The sequence below is a fragment of the Styela clava genome, chromosome 8, assembly GCF_964204865.1.
Source record: "Styela clava chromosome 8, kaStyClav1.hap1.2, whole genome shotgun sequence".
In the NCBI taxonomy this organism is placed as follows: Eukaryota; Metazoa; Chordata; class Ascidiacea; order Stolidobranchia; family Styelidae; genus Styela; species Styela clava.
This window is the reverse complement of record NC_135257.1, coordinates 4,400,101-4,423,312: the sequence shown is the minus strand read 5'-3', so window position 1 is coordinate 4,423,312 and position 23,212 is coordinate 4,400,101. Positions and strand designations below refer to the sequence as shown.

The 23,212-nt window shown below is 33.1% G+C and overlaps 1 protein-coding gene across 2 annotated transcripts in view; it reads right to left on the bottom strand.

Moving 5' to 3' along the window:
* The window catches only part of LOC120345301 (uncharacterized), a 96,424-nt gene extending 73,655 nt beyond the window's left edge, over window positions 1-22,769 (bottom strand). For both annotated transcript variants that reach the window (XM_078115123.1, XM_078115124.1), the window contains exons 1-32: window positions 22,703-22,769; window positions 15,374-15,527; window positions 14,193-14,275; window positions 13,878-14,114; window positions 13,622-13,775; window positions 13,404-13,486; window positions 13,169-13,322; window positions 9,800-9,882; window positions 9,477-9,630; window positions 9,053-9,135; window positions 8,832-8,985; window positions 8,241-8,323; window positions 8,006-8,159; window positions 7,694-7,776; window positions 7,460-7,613; window positions 5,653-5,735; window positions 4,676-4,829; window positions 4,525-4,607; window positions 3,793-3,946; window positions 3,273-3,355; window positions 3,037-3,190; window positions 2,875-2,957; window positions 2,646-2,799; window positions 2,131-2,213; window positions 1,910-2,063; window positions 1,743-1,825; window positions 1,448-1,601; window positions 1,253-1,335; window positions 1,032-1,185; window positions 886-968; window positions 661-814; window positions 299-381 (exon numbers count right to left, since the gene is read on the bottom strand). In XM_078115123.1, coding sequence (XP_077971249.1) covers window positions 299-381; window positions 661-814; window positions 886-968; window positions 1,032-1,185; window positions 1,253-1,335; window positions 1,448-1,601; window positions 1,743-1,825; window positions 1,910-2,063; window positions 2,131-2,213; window positions 2,646-2,799; window positions 2,875-2,957; window positions 3,037-3,190; window positions 3,273-3,355; window positions 3,793-3,946; window positions 4,525-4,607; window positions 4,676-4,829; window positions 5,653-5,735; window positions 7,460-7,613; window positions 7,694-7,776; window positions 8,006-8,159; window positions 8,241-8,323; window positions 8,832-8,985; window positions 9,053-9,135; window positions 9,477-9,630; window positions 9,800-9,882; window positions 13,169-13,322; window positions 13,404-13,486; window positions 13,622-13,775; window positions 13,878-14,114; window positions 14,193-14,275; window positions 15,374-15,527; window positions 22,703-22,763 — 3,853 coding nt within the window. In that variant the 5' untranslated portion in view covers window positions 22,764-22,769. The remainder of the gene's footprint in view (window positions 1-298; window positions 382-660; window positions 815-885; window positions 969-1,031; window positions 1,186-1,252; window positions 1,336-1,447; window positions 1,602-1,742; window positions 1,826-1,909; window positions 2,064-2,130; window positions 2,214-2,645; window positions 2,800-2,874; window positions 2,958-3,036; window positions 3,191-3,272; window positions 3,356-3,792; window positions 3,947-4,524; window positions 4,608-4,675; window positions 4,830-5,652; window positions 5,736-7,459; window positions 7,614-7,693; window positions 7,777-8,005; window positions 8,160-8,240; window positions 8,324-8,831; window positions 8,986-9,052; window positions 9,136-9,476; window positions 9,631-9,799; window positions 9,883-13,168; window positions 13,323-13,403; window positions 13,487-13,621; window positions 13,776-13,877; window positions 14,115-14,192; window positions 14,276-15,373; window positions 15,528-22,702) is intronic.
* Window positions 22,770-23,212: the final 443 nt, after the last annotated feature.

Genomic DNA, 23,212 nt, shown 5'->3' with positions numbered 1-23,212 from the left:
ACATGTCATCCATCTACAGCCTCATTAAATTCTAGCATTTAAAAAAAAAAAAAGATTTTCCCATATTCTCAATAATTACCGGTATATACCTCTAATCAACACATACACAAACAATAAAAGGTGTAGCAATTGAAAGATATTAATTGAATGTGGCTTCAAGTTTACAACAATATTCCACTATGAAATAAGAAAAGCAGGAAATATAAAGAAAGAATTTACTAGGAACTTGCGCTTTTAATAACTTTATAGAGTCAACTTGATGGAGGAATAATAAAATTAAAGGTAAAAATTAATAAACCTAATCCAAAGCACTCCATTTGTTTTGTTTTATTGCCACTATCAGCTTGATTTCTTGTTATATTGAATTCCTTGAGTATTCCTCTAAAAATTGAATCGCATAAAAGACATGGGTTAATAATTTTATATTATTAATATCTTGTGATGATTCTCTGATCAAATCTTGTTTTCTCCACACAGTGTTTGCCCCAAGGCATAATATAATATGTAGGATCAAACATCAATGGAGTAAAGCAATTTTAAACTAACGAAGTCATGAATCAAAAAGTATGATAACCGAATACAGTAGAGACATAAATAAGAATAGTATACATTTGGAATATGACAGATACAGATAAGAAATATTAAGTGAAATAAAAAAACCTCAAGTTCATTTCATCATATCGATCTCTTTCTTGTTGAGTGAGATTTTCTGGATGCTTTGTACCTTCTTCAAGACACTGAAATGATTCCCATATAGTTTCCAAACATTTTTTCCAATGGGGACCATAGTATTTCATGCAGTAGTCCGGGTAAACTATGCAAAATAATCAAATATTCAAGCCCAATGTTGGATATATTGAATACAAATTGTAAGTTGCATCTCACCCAGACCAAAACACATCTTCTGATTCTCAACATTGCTATTGTCAGCTTCTATTGCAGTTGAGTTGTAGTAATTGCCAATTTCCCTGTAAATACAGTCATAATTTTATAATCATTGTTCATATTGTTTGAAAACTATCATAAAATACCTTATATTCATAGAACCAATATTATTAATTTGTTCTGAACTGAGCTTCTGTGGATATGCATCACCCTCTGGTAGACATGAAGCAGTTTCCCACATTGTTTCAAGACAATCCACAGGATGAGGTCCATAATACAACAAGCAACCATCAGGATAAACTGAATGCAAAATTAATTAACTTATTGTACCTTCAATAAAGAATTAAAAGAGGTAAAAAATTATTACCTATTCCAAAACATTCCAATTGTTTTGTTTCATTAGCTTTGTCAGCAAGATTGCTAGTCATATTGAATTCCCATATTATCTCTCTAATAAATATGAATATTAGCATGAAAATATATTAACAAATATATGAAAAATTACTATTTTATTCTCATAAGATAAATTTTTTCAAAGCGGAAAAAAGAAAGAATACTTTACCTGAGATTCATTTCATTATACCAATCTATTTCGTTCAAAGAGAGTTTATCTGGATGCTTTGTCCCTTCTTCAAGGCACCCAAATGACTCCCAGATTGTTTTCAAACATTTGATAGAATGTGGCCCGTAATACTTGGTGCAATATTCTGGATAAACTATAAAAATACAATAATTCAGCATTAATATTATTTTATAACTAGAATATAAATTTTTTTATTGCTTTTTTATTGAAAAAAAAAAAAATATTTTGCATGTAAGACTTAAAGCACATCCCTCATTAACATCATTGTAATTACCAATTCCAAAACACATTTTCTGACTTTCTACATTCCCACTGTCAGCTTGCAATGCTGTAGTATTATACAGATCACCAATCTCTCTGCAATTTTAAAATATTAGTATTGTTTATGTATATAGTATAAAAAAGTGAACGTGGCGAGAATATGTATGTAAAAAATGTAACCTGATATTCTTTTGGTCCATACTATCTATTTGCTCATGATCAAGTTTCTGCGGAAACAACTCTCCTTCGGGAAGACAAAAAGCAATTCCCCAAATAGTTTCAAGACAGTCCATTGAATGCGGCCCATAGTACAGCAAGCAGCCATCAGGATAAACTGCACATAGAAGACATCATTAATCCCATATAATAGAAAGCATTTCAATGGTACAAGAATATGTTACCTATTCCAAAACATTCCATTTGCTTTGTTGCATTTGAATTATCGGCAAGTCTACTAGTGGTATTGAATTCCCAAATTATGTCCCTATAAAGCAAAATAATTTGGGCATAAAACTAGCGGAATTGAAAAAAATGAAGCAAATATTCAGATTAAAATGATTAATAGAATAGCTCCACAATTGAAAGCAAAATGTCTCTTATTATAATGTACAAACTACTAATACAAAATACTCTTTTGCGAAAGCAAATCTAAAAATTATATGGAAAGTTAAAAAAAACTTCATTACCGGTAAGTCCTGCCAATTTACACACAACAAAATAGCAATTACACCCTAAAGCAATTTTATATATTTTCTGAAGATATTCAACAGTCACTATTGCAAAGTAACATAAGATGTCAGCAAGAAACGCTACAATTCGTCTTAGATTAAGTATAGGAGTATTATTGAGAGATATAATAATAAGTAAAACAAGATACCCGCATGCAAAATTCAAATCATATAATCATTATAATTACCGAATATCCATTCCATTATACCAATCTATCTCTGATGGAGTGAGTTTATCAGGGTGTTTCGTTCCTTCTTCAAGACAACCAAACGATTCCCAGATTGTTTCCAAACATTCAATAGGATGAGGTCCATAGTATTTAACACAAAATGTAGGATAAACTACAAATATATAATTTTAAAAATATAACAACCAATATAATGAAGTCAACAAGATAAGATAATTAAAACAATTACCAAGTCCAAAACACATTTTTTGACTCTGTATATTACCATTGTCTGCTTCCAATGCTGTAGTGTTATACATATACCCAATCTCCCTGTAAACAAACACATGAGTGGTGAATTGCTTTGATTATATCATAATATAACAGTAATAATAAATAAACATTACATTACCTTATGTTTTTTAAATCTATATCAGCAAGTTGATCATTATCGAGTTTTGATGGAAATAACTCCCCTTGTGGAACACATGAGGCAATTTCCCAAATTGCTTCAAGACAGTTTCCAGGATGAGGTCCATAGTAGAGTAGGCATCCATCAGGATAAACTAAGCAATAAAATATGTTGACAAGACCAAATCGGATGAAAGTGAATGAAGAAATTCTAATTTTCAATGAAAAAAGTTTTACCTATTCCAAAGCATTCCATTTGCTTTGTTGCATTATCACTATCAGCAAGTCCACTTGTGGTATTGAACTCCCATATAATCTCTCTAATGAACATAAACAACAAAGATATGACTGAAAACGATCATGAATTAAATGCTAACAAATTTGAACAATGAAGGCTGGGTGATGAGTCCACATATAATGAAAAATTGTAAGCAATTATACAAAAATGTGCAAGTAAATACTTTTTCTACATACAGAACCATTGAATGCACAAAATGTGGATAAATAAATTGTTAGCCACACATAGCCTATTTGAACTAACTAGCTGTTTGGATGGTATTTTAATGTAAGGATTAGAGTAATAGGTATCATCATTACAGTGATCAAAACAAGATTAAGTAGCAACATGTAAATATATCTCATAACTATTTTATACCCATTGGTACCATGATTAGTGTCCTACGTAAGAAAATATGTTGCTACCATGCCAGCAACAAAGTACACCAACATTAGTATTTGGTATACTTCAGTACTTCACCTGAGATTCATTTCATTATACCACTTTAATTCGTTTTGAGTGAGTTTATCTGGATGCTTTGTTCCCTCTTCGAGACATCCAAATGAGTCCCAAATTGTTTCCAGACATTCAATTGGATGAGGCCCATAATATTTTGTGCAATGGGCGGGGTACACTAAAAAGGACATGATATAAATAATTTTGGATTTGCTCTATGAAATCTTAATCAAAAGATTTCAGTTATCATAATACCAGAATTTCTTTTTATGATTTATTGAAGCATACGAATCTGTAAAAAGCACACAAAGTTTGCTTATATATTCCTGCGCAACAGAAAAAATGATAGCATGAAACTGCTATCTTTTGGTCCTTCTGAACTATTTATTTATTTTCCTGGCTGATTAATACAAAAAAAATGTTTAGGTAGGGGAGACTATACTATTTATAATTACAAACAACTTGTATTCTTTTTAGTTTTAAAATTTGATGGAAAGTGATTGCTCCACATCTAGATCAAAGAAATGATTGAAATTAGTAAACTTTGATTTTACTGGGTCAACTGGGTGGAAGTATCCAACGTCAGTAGTTGCGTTTCAATTTTTTTTATTCTCACTCCCCATAATTGAATGCAATTTCATCAAAATGTGGTGGTAATTCAGTCAGGCAAAATCAGCAGCAAAAAAGGTAATATTAGATTATATATGCATTCAAAGATTGCAATAGACCTTTCCTAGTGAAAAAAAGAATCAATACCCAGCCCGAAACACAATTTTTGACTTTCCACACTCCCACTGTCAGCTTGCAATGCTGTTGTATTATAAAGGTCACCAACTTCTCTGAAATAAAAAAAACAATATTTCGATAATTATACCTACAGTCAAATTACAGTGGTGCCGCATGCTACCTGATATTATGTTGGTCCATCTCCGCAAGTTGGTCATGATCAAGTTTCATTGGAAACATATCTCCTTCTGAGAGACAGAGGGCAGTTTCCCACATTGTTTCAAGGCAATCTATGGGATGGGGTCCATAGTACCGTTCACAACCATCAGGATACACTGTACAAAAAAGTAAGATACTTTATTTCCAGAGATTAATAATTGAATAAATAAGCATATATTTATACAATATAGACTATTTAGGAAGTCCATATCATAATTTAAATGATAATGTCTTTCAATTCAATATCCAATGACTGAAGCGCTATCAATATTTTTGAATATTTTATTGCCCCAAATGTATATTTTAAATAATAATAGTAGTCATCTAATAATTTTAAAATTGGTATTCTTTTTGTTTTCATGACAATTCTTGATGATGACATGTTAATTGAGCAATATTAAGCCATTACTAAACATCACTCAACAAATTGACTAATAAACATGATTTTGGAGCCACGAATAATTTAATTTGATTAAAATATTGTGAAAAAAAAGTTATTGCAAAAATTATTTATCTTCCTGAAATACTATAACAAAAAGATGACTACTGTTGATTTATTTTTCTAACAATCTTAGACATAGTTGACAAATCAAAAAACTGACAACATGGTACATCTATCTATCCAATGTTTTACTATGAAAATATTGCTGATAATATGAATTTGAATAAAAATGAAGCTTCAATGCCCAAAACACAAAATGAGCGCATGTCAAGGCTCGGGAAAAAGCAACACACAATATCATTACACACAACTATTACATCAATAAATTTGTCTGCTTGGTACATAATACATTTTAACAAAAATTACGGTAAGTTGATGTTTGCATGGGTAAAAATGTATTTATTATAAACTTTGCTGGTACATTCTTGAATATTACTTTGCATGAGGAATTTCAAACTGAGGATAACTACAATGCAAAAGAAAGCAATATATATTACCTAATCCAAAACATTCCATCTGCTTTGTGGAATTAGCATTATCAGCAAGTTGACTTGTGGTATTAAACTCTTTGATTATTTCCCTGCAAATAATTGTTCAGTTACATACAATACATGCCAAAACAAATTGAATACCAAGATTCCACTTGTTTGTTACAAGTGCCATAGTTGTAAATTTCAGCATGAAAAGTGGTTTCACTAAAGAGTTGTGTGGGCAGCGCGCAGCCAGGATTATCAAAAGGGGGGGATTTCAAAATCGGATACACCCATTGCCGTCTGCAACAGTCACCACAATTACGCGCTCGTTAAAAGAACTTATAATGAATTTTCTGTCACAAAAAATATTCAATCTATAGTAACTACGAGATACTAAAATGTCCTTATATAATAATGTAGTTGTATCCAACGTGACTCACGGTTATGTCTTCTTATATAAAAATAAAAACATTACTTTGCTAAAATACCACGGCGATGTCTAGACATAAAAATATGTTATAACTGCCTAATGTATTTAATTTGATACGTATTTTTGCAATCTTGGGACAAACTCATTATCTCTCATACAATGCAAATACACGTAAAGTATATCAGTAAATCAAAAATAGATATTCATCGCCTCAAAATCCAGGCAGAAAAGTCGCCGCCATTACGCCACTTGTTGAAAAGGTCAAATTTTTCAACAAATAACGATTTTTCTGTTGTGCAAAATATTCAATGCATGACCGATACGGGTATATTCAAAATGTCTTGCTTTATTAATTTAATGGTCTTCAATTTAACCTGCGGTTGCGTCGACAAAATAAAAGCATCACCATTCGATATACCACGGCAATCCGCGGACATAAAAATGTGTGGTAAACTGCCCGATTAAATATTGTTTCGATCTGCATTATTACTATTTTGCAAATTCGAAAAATTTGCGATATACTTAACACTGACTCCGCTCAACCGCAATGCTGCCACTCCGATTATTTTAGAGATAAAACCGTTCGAAAAATCCATGAATCTGCTGTAAAATCTCACGGAGTAAAACTTATTTCAGTACAATAAAAATTGATTGAATGTACTTTAGATTAATTATCTTATATATCATCACAACCCAGGAGTTGTGTCAAGTTCCAAACCTTGTATAATGTTAACAATAAAATTTTTGACAACAATTTAAAGTAATGGATAAAAATGTAAATCTCGCTCACAATTAGCCGTGTTTCAAGTTTAGTGACGATATGTTTCCAAGCGCCAGCCAAACATACAAATTTTGCGATTTTCAATGCGTAGAAAAGCGTTTTTAGATGTGTTAGCGTGTCGCGGGCCTCAACAAAACCTATCATTGTTTACGTTTTTATTTTCAGTATTTTATATTGCAACTCTTCAATCCAAAAATTTGCACTACAGATTCACTCTTCCATTTGTCTTTAGGACATCGTCGCCAATGAATGTATAATAACTCTCGTCAGTTTCAAAATTCTGTGCGAGTACAAAAAAAAATAATTATCATCGTTATCGTGGCACAAATTTGAGGAAAATTTGTAATTTAGAGGGAATAAACACCAACGTAAAAGCCTTTATGGCCTAAATAACGTCATGCTGATGAAAACATTCGACGTTTTTAGCAAAATGCAATAGCGTGTGTTATTGGCGACTTTTCCAGTTTTCAAAAATTTCAAAAACCCCCCTGGCTGCGCTTCTGCATGTGGGTCCTGAAAATTTCCTATCAAAACCATACCTTGATGCCAATGATAAAATTGTACATACAGACTACAGTATAAAAAAATATAATTCAATTGTAAAAAGAGCCTATCATCACCTCAAGTTCATTTCATTATATCTTTCTAATTCATCTGAAGTGAGTTTATCTGGATGTTTTGTTCCTTCTTCAAGGCATCCGAAAAGCTCCCAGATTGTTTCCAAACATTCAACAGGGTGAGGTCCATAATATTTTGTGCAATGTTGAGGGTATTCTGTAAAATATATATAGAATATGCTAGTAACATTAGTACAATTTACCTCCACAGCAAAAATGAAATTTTATTAAAATTACCAATTCCAAAGCACTTCAGTTGACTTTCTACATTTCCATTGTCAGCTTGCATTGCTGTGTCGTTGTAAAGGTTACCTACTTCTCTGCAAAACAGAAAAAAAAGTTTATGTTAGCAAGTCAAAGTGGAAACAAGAATCAAAAGCATTAGTTTACTTAATCTGAAATGCATTGGGATTACATTAGGGGGATTATTGGAGAAATTAAATTTGAGTAACACAAAATTGATTTACATATACTATTTTATTCAAAATATTAACATATATGGTATGTATTCTATCTTTCTATTTATATTCAAACGAAGCAATATATTACCTAATATTCATTTTGCCTAGATCTTCTAACTCTTTAGAGTTAAGTTTACTTGGAAACAGTTCTCCTTCTTGTAGACAAAAAGCAATTTCCCAAATTGTTTCAAGACAATCAACTGGATGAGGCCCATAATATAACAAGCAATCATCAGGATAAACTGAATATCAAAATTGTGACACATTAATTATTATTACTATATTATATTCTTCATGAGACTAAATACTTTAATAGTACCAACCTATTCCAAAACATTCCATTTGCTTAGTTGGATTATCACTATCTGCCAGATTGCTTGTAGTGTTGAATTCATGTAATATCTCTCTGGTGATTAAAAAGTTGTGAAATAAGAAAGTAAAACAAAAATGTGAAGACTTTATATGTGCAAAGTGGTAAGACCCTATCCAAATATGAAAACATAATATGCAAAGTTTCACTGAGTAACCGATTACTAGCTCAGTTTACAAACATATTAATAGCTGCAACGCATCAACAAACAAATATCGGTGGATGTTAAACGCAGAACTTCTGCTAACAAAAGTGGGGAAAGGATGAAATCTATATGACCAAAAGACAGGAACATCTTGAAGATATGTGGAATAAGCACAGATATACAGACCATGGTGAATGCATATACTTCTGCAAAAATCACTCACCTCAAATTCATATTATTATACTGTTCTATCTATTATATCTATCAAGTTCACATACACTGGTTACCAGTTTGAAGAGTTCAATATTGCAGTATTTATTTGTCCTACTTATGCAATACAATAATAATTCTAAATAAGTTGGCATTAAATGTTTATAAACACCAGCACAATCTACATACCTCAAGTTCATTTCATTATATTGGTTGATTTCTTCTTCTGAAAGTTTATCTGGATGTTTTGTTCCCTCTTCCAAACATCCAAAAAGTTCCCAGATTGTTTCCAAACATTCAATGGGATGGGGTCCATAATATTTGGTACAATTAGCGGGATAAACTGCAAAAGCAAAGCTTATAAGCCATTGACTCTTTTGAGTACTGATATCCCAAAGTTTCATATTTACCGAGTCCAAAACAAGTTTTTTGACTTTCAACATTTCCACTATCTGCTTCAAGTGCAGTTTGATTGAACAGATCAGCAATTTCTCTTGAATATACAATACAAAAATAATTGATCATTGAACTGTATACTGATTTGCTGGAAATTCACAATTTACAATTTAATATGAGAGTCAAAAAAAAAACAACAACAAAACGTAAAAACACATTTCAATTCATTTTTTTCACAGAAATTTATAATTTTAACCTACTTTGGTATAGGAACATTACATTTAAATTTCATTTGCAATTTTTTATTGGTTTTAAAATGTAATTGACTGTGTATAATTTTATACACGATTTATGTCTAACAATCCAACAGTTATTTGACAACATTATATCAAAAATCCAAGGTGTTTCACAAATGAACAACAAATTTGTTGAAGCTACCGAAGATTCATTGTATCTAAATCGTCATTCTGTTCTTGAGTTAACTTTTCGGGATGTAAATCTCCCTCGGGTAGACATGAGGAAATATTCCAAATCATGTTCAAACATTCGACAGGATGAGGACCATAATACTTCAAACAACCATCTTGATACACTGTGCAATAAAAATGTTGAAAATTAGAAGAAACTCGAAAAAAACATTGGAACAATGCCAAACTTTTTCAAAAACCCTACAATTCTGATGCACCTATACTTATTGTTCAGAAGAAACCTTGAAATTATGATATATCTCCCATACCTGGAAAAAAATCATCATTTCTTACCCATTCCAAAGCATTCCATTTGTTTTGTTTCATTACCACTGTCTGCAAGGTTGCTTGTAGTGTTATATTCAGATATTATCTCTCTGTGTAAAGATCATGACATGGTACATTACGAAAGAATCATACTGATATACGGGCGAGCAAAAAAAGAAAAAACTTTGATACCAGTTTATGGTAAAAAATTTATTTATGTAAAAGGGGCTGTTTGGCGGTCAATAATTGGTAGTTTATAACAATATACAATAAGATATTTTCAATGTTTGGTAAAACGAAATCTATAATATACCTATTTTTATTATTATATATGTGTGTAATTATTATATACTAAAGTATGTTTCTTGTGACTGGCCATGAACACCAATTACATAGTATTTTACATGGGTATTTTTAAAATTATTTTTTTTGTCAACCATTAAGCCCTGAAGTTTCACTCATGACTTTTCAAAAGCATGTGCTAGAGTTCTACTCAGCAATATATCTTTAAAACACACAAAAATTTTATGCTAAAAAATTTCAAAAATTTCTAAAAAAAAAATTGGAATTGAGATCTTCTGTGTACAGTAGAGGGTTAATAATTAATTCCTAATTAATTAATTTTTATTTCAACGTTTTCGTCAAGTTTTTCCCAACATAACAATACCGAAACGACTATTATAGCATAAATGGTTACTCTGAAATTCACAATTGTATTTACAGAATTATCATGTTCAACGCTTCAAATGACGATTTTGATGACGTCACAGCTCTAATTATTACTACACAGACCACCCCCAATGCAAAAAAAGTTACTTTTTTCGACGGGGATGCGTGTAGAACAGGGGTCTCAAACTCGCGACCCGTGGGCCAATTGCGGCCCGCAGGTCGATAATTTGCGGCCCCCGCCTCGGTATGAAAGTTTAATGTTAGTGCGGCCCCTAAGTCACTCAGCTCAGTTAGAATGAATATTACATTTAATTATGATCAGGACCAGTAGAGCAAAACAAAATATTTTATAATCTATCCCCCAAAAGGAATATGCGGTAACCTGCTAGTACCGTACCTGTAGGCAGGGTATTCGATGGACCTTTGACCCAGAAGAAAATTTTCTTTTACTTTACCATTGCTAATTCTTGGTGCTTATTTTAGAGGTGGCTTCGCGAGTTGAAGCCTATAAACTGGGGTATATGTTTCACGTCATCATTTTGATTCAAAACATTCAACAACCTGTTTTTCAACAGTACCGGTAGAGAAGTTTAGCCTAGTCTATCACAGCTATTTCTAGACTTATTTTTGATTACGGCAATTAAGCTACCACGCCCGCAATCAGAATGATCATTGAGTTCTTTGATTCATACTTGAATTTCTGAAACACAACCCAAAACTAACAAATAGCATGCAAAAACTAGGTAATGTTTACAAACATGCGTGAAAATCTTCCTGGTTGACAAGTGTCTGAGCGTTTGCGAAAAAGGTCTATTGTTACGTCACATTTGCGTCTTGGTGATTAGCCAATGTTACGGAATAAACAAGGAAGTAGATGCTCGGGGAAAGGTCCATCGCGGAATTCCTTACATTCATGTTTTTGACATGTTTTGCGTATAGAAAAACAGAGGAAAAGATTTAACTTTTTAAGTTTAATGCTTTTATTGTGAAAAAACTGATGCGGCCCGTCCTCACTAAGGCTCCGTCTCGGCGGCCCTCAGGTAAATTGAGTTTGAGACCCCTGGTGTAGAACAACGTAAACAATCCAATACGCGCAGTTACGCGTGAAAATTACCAATATTTTTACGTTTTTTTCACATACAAAAAATCTCCATACCTCTGCCAAGTATGGTGCAGTCGAAATCACATTTATCAAAACAACAAAGCGCCAGGAATGATATGTATGACTGAAAATACATGCTAAACCAATAATAAGTCATTTTTAATTGAGTTAATGTTATAGATTTCCTGTCTGAGTCGCGTCGACATTTTCAGACATCTGACAGGCGATTTTGAAATCTACGCTATTTATACGATTCGCACTTTGCGTCACGACTGGAAGGTTTTATCGCTTCTCTCATACCAGAGCATTACGTCAATAAATAGCTAAGAGTGATATTAACAGTGGGTTACCCGTCGCTAGGGCTGTCCAAGCGAACCAAATATTCGAAATCGAACCGAATCGAAAATTATTCGAATCGTTTTTCGCTAATTTTCGAATAGCTAAAATTAGGTACCGGTACATAAAGCGGAAACCACCTTTAGAGGATGTTTTTCATTGGGCAAGCAACGGCGCTCCGAGCTCAGACCACTCTCGCTCCCGGCCTAATTGGTTTCCCGATATTTCTCTCGCCTTCATTTTGTGATAAACATGTCATTACTAATGCCCGCCCGGTGGCACGTGATTAGCCTTTTCATGCATGGTCATCATAACAAGGTATAATCGGTCATGACGTTTTTGAGAGAGAACAAGGAGACAATTTAAAAAAACGATAGTTCTATAAATAGAATCGATTTGAAGCTGTTGAGTTAGTTATCATAGGAACATGGTACAGGCAACTCAAAGCTGAAACAGGTGTTTTGGGATCCTTATCATGGCAATACCTTATTTGAATGGAATTTGTAATTTCTTATGATGGCATTACTGTATTATTCATCTATATACCAAGACAAATAATTGCAGTCTTGCATTTTGATGGCTGTTGTACACTAACAATATTATAGTCATCAAATAATATTGTCATCAAACTAGCTTGGAATTTTTAAATGCAATTTTGAACTTGAGCAACAGTTTTATCTATATTGATGGTTGTTATTATTTTGCTGAAATTTACACAAAATAACATAAGACTAGTGAATAGGATTAAAATAGCATCTACAGGCTTTACATGTCCTATTAAAACTGAATCCATCAAAATTGAGATTGCAATTTTTGAATAGTGCAATTTTTACTCTTAACAGTCAACAGTTTTCGAGACTCAAATTTTGGAGTTCTCCAATTTTTTTGACCAGTTCATACAAGCGTGTGATCTCCTTTCGTAAATCTGAAAACATTGTATTGCAAAATACCAGCAGTAAGTAAGATGTAACTGCACATACGTCACCACAACATCAAAGGGCAGGCGTTTATTGTATAATAGAGACAGATTTGATAGTGCGCAATAATATTCGATTATTCGGTTCGATTCGGCGAAAATATTCGATTCGAATCAAAAAATTATTCGATTTTGGACAGCCCTACCCGTCGCTAATGTACATAGCGTCGGTAAGCTCATATTAGCTTACCCGCTGGAAGAGGGTTTTAAAGGCAATCATTTTTGCTACACTGCTAATAAAATCTTTTGCATTCAGGCAATAATAACTAAAACTTAAACTATAACAGTTAGTTCTAAAGATTTGAATATATACCTCAAATTCATAGTGCCATATTCAATAACTTTTTCTTGAGAAATTTTGTCAGGGTGATGTGTACCTTCAGCTAAACAACTTTCTGATTCCCATATTGTTTGCAAACATGAAACAGAGTGCGGACCATAGTATTTTGTGCAATTATCTGGGTATTCTAAACAAAAATTATAACAAATATTTATGGTAAAGTTATGTAAAAGCATATAAAACAAGAAAAATGCTCCAAAAAAAGTACCCATTCCAAAACAACTTTTCTGATCTTTAACAATCTCATTGTCAGCAGAAATGGCAGTAGAATTGAAGACATTAGTAATTTCTCTGAAAATATTTCATAATATTGTAGCTATGCTTGTTTGTTAAATAATTGAATAATCGAAAAGTAATTGGCAAATTATGAATAATGAATCCAAAAATACAATATACATGTTTTTATCAGTAAAGTTATTTATTTACCTTAAAGTCATGGCATCAATTTCTTCAAGACGAGTACTAGAAAGTTTTGGAGGGTATTCGATACCCTCAGGAAGACAAGTAGCTGAATCCCACATTGTCTCCAAGCATTCAATAGAATGTGGACCATAGTATTTCACACAATGCTCAGGGTAAACTATACAAAAATATAAAAAAACATATAATAATAAATATTATTATAAACAAATTTAGCAACAACTGGAAATTTTAAGATATTTTGTACTAGACTTATTCTTACCAAGTCCAAAGCAAAATATTTGATTTTCTTTGTTTCCATTGTCTGCTGATAATCTTGTGGAATTGGATTCACTTATTACTTCTCTTAATGTTAATCCATCAAGCCTAAGATGTTCATCTGATGATAATTTAGTTGGATGCCTACTTCCTTCCAAAAGACATTCTACAGAGTTCCAAATTGTTTCTAGACATTCCATGGGATGTGGTCCATAATATTTCACACAATATTCGGGATAAACTGGAAAAGGGAAAAAAAGTACAAACAAAAAAGGTAAAGGAAGTTGTAAAAAATTTATAATGAATTTACACTAATTACCAATTCCGAAACAATTCGTTTGATTATCAACATTTCCATTATCAGCAGAACTCGAGGTGGAATTGAATAGGTATGATATTTGTCTGAAAAAAAAAATACTCAAGAATATTTGTAAGTGTATCAGTATGAACACTGGTGGCTATATCCCTGATTAGGGCTGTCCAAGCGAACCGAATATTCGAAATCGAATCGCAAATTATTCGAAGCCTTTTTAGGACAATTTACGAATCGCTAAAATTTGGTACATAATGCGCCTCACGACCACCTTTGCTCCGCATTTTTCACGGGGCAAGCAAAAACATGTTTCTATCGCTTTCTTTGCTGTGAAAAGGTCTCTCCTATTGCCCGAGGACATGTAATTATCCATTTCGTGTATGGTCATAAATGAAAAGTTATCGGTAACAATGATTTAAAGATGACAATGTTGAGTCAGTAATCATAGGAACATGGTACAGGACTGAAACACGTTTTGGAGGTCCAATACCTTTTTCCAACAGAATTTGTAATCTCTTCTAATGGCAATACTTTGTTTCATCCATATATTACTATGACAAATAATTGCACTCTTGTGAGTTGATGGCTGTTGTACAGCAACAATATGGTCATCAAATATTAATGTCATCAAACTAGCTCTGAATTAGTGAGTTCTCGAAATGCAATTTTTATTGTTTTGGGCAACAGTTATATCTATATTAATAGTTGTTTATCATTTTACTGAAAATTACACAAAAAATATTGAGTTGATAATACTAATGATAATAGGACTAAAATAGCAACTACGGGCATTAAAAGAGTCTGTGCAATTTCCAACTCTTGATAGTTTTCGAAATCCTATTTTTTTGACCAGTTCAAGGAGGCTTGTGATCTCCTTTTATAACTCTGGAAACATAGTTATGCAAAATATTTGCAATAATTTAGATATAACTGCACATACCTTATCACAATATTGAAGAGGAAGTTTTTATTGTACATTAGAGCCAAATTTAGGATTGCGCAATAATATTCGATTATTTGGTTCGATTCGAGAAATATATCCGGTTCGATTTGAATCAAAAAAATATTCGATTTTGGACAGCCTTATCCCTGACAATAACACAGCTGAAGCCCGGAAACAGATTTCTAGTAATAAAAATAACTGTGTGACAAAACAAAAAACCCATAAAGTAAAATTTTTTGCACACCTTATGTTCATGACATCTATTTCATCAAGACGATTTTCAGAAAGTTTTTCTGGATACTGAAAACCTTCAGGAAGACATGTTGCTGTATCCCACATTGTCACTGAACATTCAACGGGGTGTGGGCCATAATATTTCTCGCAATACTCAGGATAAACTAAATGAAGACAAAATACGAAAGATCAAATATTGTGAGGGAAGCAAAAAGCTGCATTTCTTAAACTTGCATTTCAGAAACTAATATTATACTGAACTCCTCACTTGAAAAACATCATAAAGGTCAAGCACACATAAATTCTTGAATCAACAGTAAAACACTCTATACTAGATTAATTTCTAATATACTTCAAATAAAGTAAACTAAGTCTGTTGAAATAATTGCGTCCCAGTATGAATGAATAAACAAGATGCAGTTTTATTTGAACAATGTAAGCTCATTTGTTATTAGAAGTAGTTAATTTGAAGTAAAATATTTTTGTTGTTGATAAAATCATGATATTGCTGTCCCCATGCAAGAATATTCTGCATAAAATAATATCTTGAAGTGACATAACAGTATTTACTTTTAAAGATATTCTACAAAAATAGCCTACAAATCAAATAAAACATCTGTTTTTATATGTGATAAAACTGTAATTCAATAATATAGATCAATGATATGATAGTGGGATTGTTGCACCACTAATTTTCAAGTACTGATGTTTGTCCATATTCATTTGTTATTTGAGAATCATATAGAACCTATTACATATAGAATAACATGTGATTTTAACAAAATATTTTAGAGATATTTCATACACTGTAAATTGCTGGAAATGCAAAAATTTTCCATTATGCCCGGCCACTATCGAAACTAAGTATGAAGACAAGTAGGACACAATTTTCTTTTAGATTTATTGCAGTGGTCACCCAAGATATCTTGACTATGTTAAATTACGGTATATAATAATAATTGTAAAATGTTTCAATCAAAAAATCTTTGAAGTGTCATAAGCACTTCAAGTCGATGCTGATTTCCTTTCTTGTCGGCAGTAATTAATTGTCACTTGTCATGCCGATTTCGATAAAACATAAAATATAATAATCAAAAAATGTTTTCAATCAAAACGTGGATGGATGGGGGTGCTAGAATGAGTAATAATCCCTATAAATGATATTCTGAAGGTAGTGAATAGCGACATTGAATATTAAATTCAAATTGAACATCCCTGGCTGTGATAGGTGCGTATAACCTTATATGATTTGTAGGGTCGGCTTATATGCAAATTTTTATAAATTCGCTGTTTTAGGGCTGTTTTTAGAGGGTTGGCTTATATGCGGGGATACACGATACTTTATAAGCATAATCACCAAATGATATTAGTAAGGTAGGGGAAAGTGGAGGATATGGGCCACCTTGAGGTGTGGGCCATTGCAAGTCCAACAGCTTTATAATATCCCAATCACCTGTAACTTGGTGTGATTATTGCATAAGTCCCACCAAATAACACATGTTATTTGCAGGTCAGCATGTTACAAGGTGTCTCAGCTATGAGGTGCTAAGTGATTTCTTGTAGTAAAAGCTTTTTTTTTTAAATTAGAATAATTGGGATAGCACAATCAGTTGTGGTTCTTTAATAAAATCTGTCAAAGGCCTAGGGGTCTTGGTCTTGTTAAAGAGAGTGTTGGATGAAACAGCTCATCTATTTTTGTAATCAAATTTTGTCTGAAAACATGATGGGTAGTGTGTCTGAGGTATGGGCCATTTTGGATGCTGAGGTATGGGCCTGCCCATACCATGTCGGTAGTCGTGCTAATCAATATAAACGGGGATAGTGACCTAGAGAAATGTAGTGTATAATGAGAATGTCTTTATTTTTCGCCATTCTTTCGTGTTTCTGCAATGTAATGTATATCTTCTGCCAAACCAGATGACCTGCCTGGATCATCACAGATGGTTGTTTCCCCAGAAATTATACGACATTGCCGAAAGCACCCGTCCAAAAGTACAACTCTTGCAAAGGTAGATAGGAAAGAATTCAATTAAGAAGAGGCAATTAAGAAAAAGAGTAAAGTAAGGTAAACAAGCGGGAAGACAGGAATAATCATATAATTTGTCAACAGTGATTTAACAGTAGCATTGTTAGACAGCTCAGATAGTGACATCTTTGAAATAGATTTGAATAATGTTGTCTGCTGTTTAAAAGATCCAGCACTCACTAGAGACAGAGCAGTGACATACAAATTTATGGGGACTGTGAATGCAATTGAGACAAAGCTGTGCTGCAAATTTCCAGGATATATATGAATACTGGCTATTCTATGATTGATAGGATAGGATATACATATTTATCCCGGGGGAGAGGAAAGTGGATGAGACGGCTTATCCATACGGCGAACCACGGCCTCTCGTCCGGTTACCATTCCAAGTCGGGTATGGGATTAGTTATATTGTTTGTTTTCGGAAGCATGGACTTGGTGGTGGAGGAAGCCGTAACCGACCAGCGGTTACGTGAACCACCCACAACGGCGAGGAGTCCAGCAATCCTCTCGCACATAACCATCCCTGCATGGGATTCGAATCTGCGAACCCACGCAGAGTAATTAGAGGTGCGGTGGCGAGCGTATTCCTAACGCTTAGCCCGTTGAGCCACACCGCCGCGCGATGATAATTTCGTTGCATATTACCTATGTTTTATTTAAAAAACAGCTTCATTGATTGTAGAAACTGTGTTAATTCATGGAGTTTGGGATTGAGTAAAATTGTTTTTTACAATAAGCACTGGGTTCTAGTTATTTGATGGTGGCCCATACTTGACACTGCCTGGCCCATACCTCAGATGATAATTTTTTTTGTTTAATTACATTTTTGTGGAAAAATACATTTTTTTCCAAAACTACTTCTGAAAACTCCAAAACAATGCTGGGAATAGTAAGTTGTTTTGTTAAACATTCAGTGGGTAAAAGAGTGAATATTTAGTTCAAAGGGCCAAAGCGGTGTGGCCCACCAAAGTTTGGTGGCCCATACTTCTCCACCTTCCCCTATGCGAAGTCGATGAAAAATTAGAAATTTGATCACCATGAGGTAAAAGCTTAAATAGCACCATTATAAATATCACAAACATGCAATTAGTTGAAAACATTCCGTTACCAATATTCAAGTACGGGTATTTGACAATCTGTGCAATATAGCAACAATATACATACAGGGGCGCAGCCAGTGTGGTGAGTCTGATAATGATAAATAAGAATGTGCAATTGTTGATTGCAATTCCGGAAGGCATTTTTTCCTTTCTCTTCATGAAACGAATTTAACCGCCGTTATGGGCATTCAAGAGGAGAGAAGGGTTATAAGCTAATTTAAGGACTTTCTTTTCCGACTCAATCACTTTTATTAATACATATCAAAGCAAAATAGAATCTCTTAACATTAATTCACAACGAGTTACGGGTAAGAATTAACCGACGGCTATCGATAACAGGTAGAAACGATAAATGTGAAACAATTTTGCATAAAGCGTGTCAACACCGCTTTCGTAAAGTTAGAAACGTCAAAACAGATCAGTAAGACAAGTAAATAATGTATTTTATGGAAATTTCTTGAGATATTGGGGAGAAAAATTTTTTTGACCACGTAGAAATGCCAATATTGCCGATTTATTCACGTGTTTAGTATCAGTGTTTAAACCCAAAGCTGAGTTACGTGAATACTCAACACTGGGTATCAAGAGATTACCAATTTGCGGAGTTTTTTTAATTATTATTTAATACTAAAGAAACACGGACACTATCTAAAATTAAAAGCATAGAAATGTCAACTATCCGCTTCACAAATATCGCATCCCGGGGTCAGTAATAATAATACTGTTTGCTTAAAATTGGGACAGTAATTTACAAACTGTGATACAAATCCTACACAGAGGATAAAAATCAGAATAAAATTAATTTGTGTTGTGAATGCACTCCTTAATAGTTGTCTTTAACATCTTCGCCGATGTGAATTCACAATTCTGTCCGAAATATAAAAACCAAACTACGATATCCATCGTTGCGTGAAAATTAATATTTGCTAGTGAATGAACAAGTGCTTTAAAATAGTTTAACAACATTAATTGGAGTGTCGGCCTCAGCCTTCGATTATGAAAAAGTTATGAAATAAAAACGCCGCATTGTTACGAAGTTTTCAGTCTAGTGAAATCCCAAAAAAAAATATTTATTGTCACGGCGATTGTTTCGGCGGCCGACATCCCAATTAATGTTGTTCAAAATGACAATACTCATTATTCGGTGTTCGTTTAAAATATTTGAATAACTCGAATAAAATATACGATTTTGCCCGCCGCTAATCACGGCGCATGTAAATAATCATTGAATGGCAATAAAAAATCAATTTCATTGACAATAAATTCCAAGTAATAGTTTCACATTTCACGAATTTGATCGGCGCTACAAGCGAGCGTGTTTTTCTACATAAAAATCACTATGACGCTACAGAAATCTGCGACCCGCTGACTACTGATTAATGGCCGATGTTTGAAATAGGACTTGCCAAACCAAACACCGTCAAAGAGAGGCGGGCTTAATTTACATTCAGTTACAAGTTAAATGTGAGAGGTTATACGGAGTGACAAGAGCAATTTTAGGTGTTTGAATATGCCAGTTCGATAAGTAGCATCAGACTTGAAAGTTGTGAGTCATAGTTTTGAAAACCTGGTATGAATCACTTATAACCCAGATGAGGAATGACAGCTAATAATTTCCTTCTTATGATGTATTGGCTTAGCATGTATTTTTAGTGATGAATTAGTTCTTTGGCCCTGTGATGTTTTGAAAAATGTGATTTTTACTCAATAATGCGGGTTTGGGGGTAAAATTGTAGAAAAGAATAGAACATTAAATTAATGTGAATTTCATTGTAATGAGCCTAATGATACACATTGGCTTGTTTACAACTCGTCGCTGGTATTATTGTTTAAAGTGATTACTTTTGTTTCATTTGTTTTGTTGGGAAATAACACAAGAAAACGTTAAAAATAAAATTAATTAGTTATAAATAGTGTTCAACTCTCTACTAAACTGAAAAAGTTTTGTTTTTTACAAATTTTGGGCGTTGATTCGCTTATGTAAAAAAAAACAATGGAGAACTGCTTTTCAGCATCATCTCGATGAATATAACACAACTACCGTATTTTTTTCGCTAATAAGTCTACCCAACGAAGAATAAGACAAAGCCTCATTTTAACACTAAAAAAGAGGGTTTTTCCGTATAGCCCTCTAATAAGACGTGGCGGAAAAATTGCTTCTCTGTTGGTTAGTTAAGTACTAATATGCGCTCATATTTTATATGTTTAAAATCAGGTCATGTTTGTTCCAGGTAAAATCATACTCACAGATCGTGTTTTTTAGATATTGTTTAATGTTCAAACAACGTCGTTGTACGGTCATAACACTCCGGTGAAAACTACTTTTTCCAGTGCTTTATCCCCTCAACGTAATTTAACATCGCCCGACTTCAATCATACCCTATTGCTTTTAGTTACCTAAAAATGAGTCTTTCTCCGTGTATATGGTTGTATTAAGTATGTTTGTATGAAAAAATTTCCTGTTATGTTTGGTCACTATCGAAACTAAGGATGAAAACAACTAAATAGGACACAATTTGCCAAGGATGCCTAAACCATCTCGACTAAGTTAAAATATACGATAAGAAAATATTTTCAATCAAAAACGTCCTCGATGTCTTATAAGTTTCTCAAGTCGGCGCTTATCAAAATTATTTCATGTCGGCTGTAATATATTGCTGAACCACACATGGACGACGACGCTAGGATATGTGCGCCATATTCGGGATTATTATAAACACGCAAAAACAGCATTTAAAGTTCGCGATATTTGAATTTTAAATTCGATTTGGACATCCCTGCATTAAATTAGTCAGTTTTTAGTTGTGTTTCCAAACATTAGTTGTAAATGAAGTATTTCAATTGTCAATATGTTTTCCGGTGAGCTTCAGTTTAGCTTAGAATTTTTCTAGGGTAAGAGTCGGGGAAAGGTCCATTCGCAAGAAGTGCATTTTGTTGGTAGTCTTGACGAATTCACCCAACGAGCAAGGTGCGGCACAAGCGAAACGCTGCAATTTATTCAAGCTGTGTTTCACTATCCACGAGGCGCAAGGCGAGGGAAACGTTAAAAATATTTAGCATCTTTTTGTTAGCAATTAGCTGGAATTTGCTGAAATAACCTGTGAATATGGTGTAATAAGTACTGCGCTGTACGTCCATAAATTAGTCAACAGCTGTGTTTTTCAGTCTGGTGTTGTTTTTCTCGGAATCGGCAAAACCAAAAGGTCATAAATCAAGCACCCTATCACTTCATTGCAGCGCAAGTTTTTAAAAAGAATAAGACAAATAACAGCTGGAATAACAAAGTCAATTAAATAATGTGATTGGTATAATCTTTCGTGTCGATTGCATTATGAAATATAAATATATCAATCGAGATACAAAGTTTACACATACACAAATCATGTTAGAGAAGACTCAGACGAAAAATCAGCCGATCCCAGAAAAAAATAAAATAAGCATAGCCACCAAGTAAGATGCCTGCACCCACCCCAAAATGATGCCAAAAAATTGGGTATAGAAAAGTGACTTAATAGTCAGTAAATGTGTACACTTAATTTGTTACACACGATTTGTAATCAAGTTACATTGGGATCTCCTGTATTATATCCACCCAAAATGTATGCAATGTCTGATCAATTTGATATGACACGAAAATACCACATTGATATATTTACACAGGAAATGGAAGTAGCTTCAAAATTTGAGCATAAGAGCTCAATAGGTGATAAAATGGTTTCTATCGATGAGTAGAACAAATCGGATTTAAATATATATCACCTCTATCATCAATATATAAGAACTATAAAACCAAGCAATATTTTTAATTTAATGACAGGTGTATGTGAGGTTATATTCAATAAAACTGACAGAAATTTGAATATACAAAATCTATGATTATCAGAAAGGCAAGAAATATTAAAAAATAATTTTGTCTTGGATGTTTCCTCTAGTTTTACAAAATCAACTCATATTGTCTTTAATTTTTCGCTAAAATGGTTAACATGATTTATGACCGAATTACATAAATGGTGTTTTAATATATACACCATCGAGTATAGTCATATTCATTGATGTTTAGATGGACTAACAATACATTGCTATGTTCCATTCATTTCAACAATTTGTTTCTGACATGTGAGTTCATTTTATTTAATGTTACCATACTGTTGGTGAAGAAAGGTTGAGTAAGATCAGGTAAACAAATAATTAAATTTAGTGATAAACTTACCTAGGCCAAAACACAAATATTGGTTTGGAACATCTCCATTATCTGCATCTGATTTGGTCATGTTAAATTCAGCAATAATTTGTCTAAAATAAAAAATATTTGAAAATACTAAAAAATATTAGAACCTATGACGGTCACAATTTTTCGTACCTCAGTGTCATAGCATCGTGTCGATCATGCTCATCGTTTGATATTTTATTGGGATGTTTATGTCCCTCAATCAGGCAACGAGCTGAATCCCAAATTGTGATCAAGCAATCCAGTGGATGAGGACCATAATACTTTGTACAATGTAAAGGATATTCTGAATAAGATGAAAAAAGTTCTTGAAATGAGTGGAACGGAGAAAACGAACAAACCAAACAAGCATACCCATTCCAAAACAATTTGTCTGATTTCCAACATTTCCATTATCAGCAGAACTCTTAGTTGAATTAAACAAATGTGTTAATTCTCTGAAATTGAAAAATGTTGCATTCAAGATATGTACAATTAAAATTCAAAGCATCT